This window comes from Sylvia atricapilla, chromosome 5, assembly GCF_009819655.1.
Source record: "Sylvia atricapilla isolate bSylAtr1 chromosome 5, bSylAtr1.pri, whole genome shotgun sequence".
In the NCBI taxonomy this organism is placed as follows: Eukaryota; Metazoa; Chordata; class Aves; order Passeriformes; family Sylviidae; genus Sylvia; species Sylvia atricapilla.
In genome coordinates this window covers 69,982,913-69,989,091 of record NC_089144.1, presented here as the reverse complement: position 1 = coordinate 69,989,091, position 6,179 = coordinate 69,982,913, and the positions used below count along the sequence as shown (strand labels likewise).

Genomic DNA, 6,179 nt, shown 5'->3' with positions numbered 1-6,179 from the left:
CCCATCTTTTTTTAGTTAACCATAATTTAAAACAAACACAGAAATAAGCAATAATTTCCTTTTTCTCCTCATTGCACTGAAACCCTCTGCTCTGCACAAGGAATTGCTGTGATCCTTTAGCACCTTCTCTTGTAACTACCACTACCAAGGTCAAAAAACAAAGCCACTGAAGCCAGGAAATCTCTGCATTCTCACATACAAAGTCCTGAGTAAACCAGCCACCTGCCCACAGCACGGAGAACTTCTCAAACACAAGTAAGACCCTGACAACGTGGGTTAGGGTTTGACAACCATCTCCCCTTCCCAGACCCCATCAAATATTGGCCACCTCACCTCTAACATCAATAGCAATCAACTGGGAATCCGTGCTTATTTTTGTACATTTTACATCAAGAGGGAGCAGCGTGGATATGCAAGCACAGGTTTGTTTGCTTGTTTGGGGCAAGAGTAGCATAACATTCCCTTTTCAGCCAGGCTGAAAAGTGTGTGAAAAGAGTGTGTCCACTCTCTGGGTGAGGTTTTGCTTCTCATTTCACACCCCAGAGTTCTCTTGACAGTTCCACCAGCAGGCTGGTGAGACACAGCACAAGACTAGGATAAAGCAACCAGGGCAGAGGAGAGCAGCAATTGGAGTCCAGGACATCCCCTTGGATGGCCTGGGACCCGAGGAAGGGAATTTGAGCCCTGGACAGGGGATGTGGTCTTCAAGGGGCTTGGAGACCTTGGCACAAAGCCCAGGAAAACACCAGGTTTGATTTTAATCCATGGGAGAGGCTTCTGACACAGAGAGAGGAATTGCAAACCACCGGGATGTGAAAACAGCAGTTTAGCACAGTAGAAGATACAAAATTCAGTAGTTTTAGAGTTTATAGAATAGAGGTAAATGGGGACAAGATGGTGGAATTTGGGTGGTACCTCATGTACTTCTCCTTCTTCCTCATCCTCCATCTTTTGGGGTGGTGATGGCACAAAGTAGTCAGAGTGGATTGGAGCAAAGTAGAAATGACACCTTTAGCGTGGGCACTGGGCATTGGGACAAAATAGTAAATAACCAACAGGCAGTTATCTGTATAAATGTAAGGGAACATCCCATCGGGGGCAGTCACCTCGTGTCCCAGCTGCTGTCTGGACCTCGGCTGGGAGCAGAGAAAATTCTGAGATACCAAATAATAAACATCACGAGAAACCTGAAAACAGACCTTGAGGACTCTGCTTTTTTATACCAACGCGACACGGGGCTTTTAGAGGGCCAAGGACTTTAAACAATCTAAATCTCGGGTGAGGAAAACTCCCCGAGAAGCAGGAACCCATGAAACACATGGCATTCCTGTGGAAACACACCAGTTTTGTACCTGATCCAGGGAGAGTCACCCTTCCACAGGAAGGAGCCTCCCACATTCTAGCAATTCTCCTGCTTCCCTTCTAGTCATGAAATGGCTCAAAAAAGTAAAAAATAATAAAAAAAAAGCAGTTAGCATTGGGGGAGTTTATCATGGGCTATCTTTTAGAAACAGAGATGTTTTTTTTCCAGCCCTAGCAGATGGAAACTAATGGCACATTATGCACCTAACCCTGGCAGGGATAGAAAAACAGCTGCAGGAAAGCAGATCTGAATTCCCCAAGCCCTTCACAACGCTGCCGCTTTCTGAAGTGCTTTAGTGCATGTGGTGGTGTAATGGAAATGTTTTAACACAGAACCTGCATAACTCAATTGTAAGTTTTAACCCAGTACAAAACACATCAGTAAAGCCTCTCTGCCTAATCCCTGTTCTACAGCTGGAATAGCAGAGGACAATGGCTCAGCTGAGGAAAATACAAACTGGGACAACTCCAGTGCTCACCGCGCAGTGGCTTTTCAGAAGGATCCTATATTTGTACATTGGGCAGGAATAGCCTGTAACAGCATCAGTTTGTGCAGCTCTACAGCCGTTCAGCATCTCAGAGTAGAATCATACAGTTAGTTTGGAAGGGACCTTAAAATCCTCTAGTTCCAACCAGTGTGGGCAGGGATACCACCCACTAGATCAGATTGTTCAGGGCCTCATCCAATCTGGCCTTAAACAAGGGGAACAGAAGATGGCAACTGCTTCAGTCTTGCCAGGGTGACCCAACGCTACCTGTGGGACAGGACCACACAATTGCAGTCAAAAGCAGAGTACAGATCTTTTACAGTTGATTTATGAGACCACTTGCACATACCTAATCACGTTTTCTGCGATGCAGAGATAGCACTGGGCAGACTCAGCCTGGTTTTAATACACTGAAAACTGCACAAAAAACTTCCTCACAGCAAGGCTGGAATAAAGATATCTCACCCCTGGGAGCTAGGCCCCTCAGGAATATATAAGTGGAAGTAGAGAGATGCCAAGAACACACTGTCTGTCAGGAAAGCCAGTTAGTAAGCCTGAAAGACTGGTCTCGAGTCTAACATGGAAGATAATGAGACTGGGGTTTTATCAGTTACTACAGCAAAAGACAGATGGATTTGGGACTTGTGACAGAATGATGAAGAGTAAAGCAAAAATCCAGGGCAGGGCTTGCTTGACCAAATTCAATCACTCAGCTCTGTCACTTCTGATTTCAGATTAAAACTTCCACCTCTTCCTATAGCAGCACCTCCAGCTTGCCTCACCTTACACACAAATTAGTGAAACATTTAGCTACAGTTTTAGGTTCAAGCCTTGGAAAAAGCTCTCCAGACTCCTTTTTCTAGTGTTCTGTGGACAAGTTCTCTGTTCAAGCATTCCTGCTCTCTTTTTTTGCCGTGAGGTTACTCTGTTTCTAGACTAAACAATTACATCATCACGGTTCTCAACAGCTGTACTATTTATTTGATGATGACAAATCTAGATAAAAAAATGCAGATCCCTATGATGTTGCTGGATGTGTAGGGAGAGAGGAATGGCTTATTCTTTGCCGACCCTTTAAAACAAATATTTTCCTGTCTGGTTTAGAAAACATGCCTCATCTGAGTAAAAATTAACTCAAATCTCCTTTCTGTTTTTCTGTTGCTCTTCAAACAGTGAATTTCAGAGACTGCTTCACTGATGAGAAAAAAATGGATTTGGTTTATTTCAGGACTGGAGGTTGTGCCTTGGTTCTCTCAGCTATATGAAACATCCCTTGATTGTGCAAATGCATCCTGATGGTGTCTTTGTGTTCTTGTCACTCCTGATTTATGGGGCCCTTTTCTACACTCAGAAAACGAATTTGCATTTCAATTTCCATTACTTGTTTCTCTCCTCACAGCACTCCAGTTCTGGAAGGGAGTTTGTATCCTGGTTCCCCCCAGCTGCCCCACATTACTCTGGCATCAGGGAGGAGGCAGGAATAGGGGTACTACAGGCTCTGCTCTATGGGAGCAAGGCTCATGCTGCCATGATCCCTGGTGAGATATTCCTTTGCTTATGCTGAGCAAGGACCCCTGGCATGTTTGGTCCTTTCTCTCAGTCCTTCCTCCATGCTGTGATGAAGGGGGAAGGCAATAGCCCTGTCTCCTGCCTGGTTCCCAACACAAACCCTTGCTTGCACACCCATTCTGAGAAACAGCAGCCAACAAAAGAGCAAGGACAACTAGGAACACTCACTCCTCTGCCTTCTCTGCTCTCGCAGGGATGGCAGGAGGACAAACAGGAAGCTGTGGGTACTCATCCTTTCCTTTTTTTTTTTCTGCAGGGTTGTGACTGTCTGAGGTGAGCTCAGAAGCAGACTCCTATCCAAAACCACCTGGAAGCATATCACATGTCTTGGACAGGTGGGTTGCATAGGGATCCAAAAGCCACTTATCCCCTCTAGGCTTCATCTTTACCCATCCTGTAACCCCTGGTGGCTGCAGTAAGTTCCTGTGCCAGCCCAGGCACTGCTCTCTCAGCCCTGCAGTGCCTATTCTCATTTGTGCAGTCTGGATAGGCTGTCAAAGGCAACCTGAGCATGGTACAAACCCCCCAAGCCTGCACAAGGGGTGGGCTTGGAGCCAGCCATGTGTGGGAAATCACATGGGCTGCATTGCAGACCCCACCATCCACCTTGCAGCTAAACTGGGGATTTGATAGATGTAGTTCACATCTACCTAGGAAACATTAGAAGCTTTGAAAGGAAAAAAAAAAAAAATAGATAAAAGATATCTTCAGAAACGGGGGAGGAGTTGCCAGGACACATCAAGCTTTAAAGATGTGAGCTGCAGAAATGCATTAAGGCTGGTTTTTCAGAGCTGTCAGCCCCACAGCCTTTATTAAAACTGAACTCGGTTAAAAATAAGAGAAGCAAACTGAGTCTTACTGAGCATTTGTTTAGACATTAAGACTACAGATTCCTAATAGGTTGTTGGAAGTCAAACGTCATGGGCCATAAGCCTGTGTCATCTTAATTTGCAATGGCCTGAACAATGTATTCAATAATGCATTTTGCTTTGCCTTGTTTGAAGTATGTTTGTTTTGACCTAAGGGTTTTGACTATCACTATTGCTATGTTGACTTCTACGCTAACATATAAAGCCAAAGGAAATGTGTTGAACTAATTAAAAGATGCACATCATTTCCAGGAGGCAGAAGGGTGACAATAAATTTGTGCTGACTTCACTGAATCAGCAGTTTCCAACTGAACCCAGTTCCAGGGCAAAATTCTCCAGAAGCACCACTGGGAACCGTCACGCTGTCCCTAGTGTTTGTCTGAGACACTGTGCATGTCTGGATAGTTTGAAACATCCAATGTTGCCCCCTTTTTCTCCACTGGGCTTTTTTTTTTTTTTACACTTTCAAATGTTTATACAGAGTGCTGAAAGCCATTGTCTTCAGCAGTATCTGCTCGATTTATCCAGCTCCCAGCTGGCTGCAGAGTAGCTTTCATCAGTGGGTCTGAACTCACCAGTGCTGACACAGGGATTATCCACCCTGTGAAGGACGGTTTAACCAGATTAATCTGTGGGAGGTCCCCTCAGCCTCTTCCCTGCACAGCCCTACAGCAAAGGGTTAGCATAATCTATGATTGGCATAATCATAAAACAGCTCTCAGAGCCTATGGCATATGCCCCGCCTCAGAGGATGCTACCTGATTCCCCAGGATCTCTTTCCCAAACTGGGCTTGGCTGCTTTGCAGTGCCCACCCTGCCCCTTCAGTGAAGGGCCAATCCTGAAGGGCAGTGGTGAGGTGGGAGAGGAGATTGCATTCATTTTCCACACCCTGGAGCTGGCAGCCCTGATCCCAGCACAGTATCTTATGGTAGTAGGGACACAGAACGAAGCCCCATAGCCCTCAACTCCTTAAACCCATCAGGTTTACACAGCAGGGTGAAGTAAGGGAAATTACTGACAGTCCTTTCTCACCTGCTGACTCCAATTTGCTTGTTTTCATTCCAACAGATAAAGAAACAAACCGTTTAGTCAGCAAATCCAAGCCCAGAAATCAATCACGTTCCCCCAGCAGCTCTTGCATTGTCAGAGACAGAAGCAGGAAGAAGCAATCATGTAACACCTTACCCAGACTTAAATAAGGGAGGAAGATTTGACATTAGCACTTCTACCTTTTTTTTTTTTTTTTTTTCCCCAGTCCCCTCTCTCACCTTCAAGTCTAGCTTTAAACATCTCAAAACAGGCTGATTTTAAGGTGAACTGGATATCCTGGCAATGGATGATGACTAATGCACTATGAATGACAGAAACTTGGTGGAACACTAAAAAGCAAATGAGATGTTATAATACCTCGAAGCAAGTTATACAGAAAAGTGGGTTCAAGCCAAAAGGCTTGAAGGAATAATGCAGTCTTTTCAATACCTCAGTGGAGTTAATTCAGAAAACCTTAAAACTCTTAAGGGGGAAAAATATGTGCAGAAGATCACACCATCAACTCTGCATGAATTCACAACCCCAGGAGTTGCAATACATTTAAAATCACATAACTGCACGTCTATCATCTGGACTGTAGCTAAAGGCAGCTGGGTTTACAGTTTTGAAAGAACACACAGCTTACAGAAGATTGAGATAAGGGAATTCACCTGTGAGCTGGCACAAAAAACACTACTGCTTGACCACTCTTTAAACAATTGCTTCTTGAAACAGCTAATTCAAGCACCCACAAGCAAAAGCAGCAACTCCTGACTTAATTTTCAGCAACATGCAGGAACTAAATCAAGAGGTGACAATACCTAAGCCCTTAAGTAATAGGGTTCACAATGTAATTAAGTC

At 44.7% G+C, this 6,179-nt stretch overlaps 1 protein-coding gene across 1 annotated transcript in view; it reads left to right on the top strand.

Moving 5' to 3' along the window:
• Nucleotides 1–891: 891 nt before the first annotated feature.
• The window catches only part of RPL3 (ribosomal protein L3), a 234,604-nt gene continuing 229,316 nt past the window's right edge, over nt 892–6,179 (top strand). Inside the window, exon 1 of the mRNA XM_066320061.1 lies at nt 892–897. Coding sequence (XP_066176158.1) covers nt 895–897 — 3 coding nt within the window. The 5' untranslated portion in view covers nt 892–894. The remainder of the gene's footprint in view (nt 898–6,179) is intronic.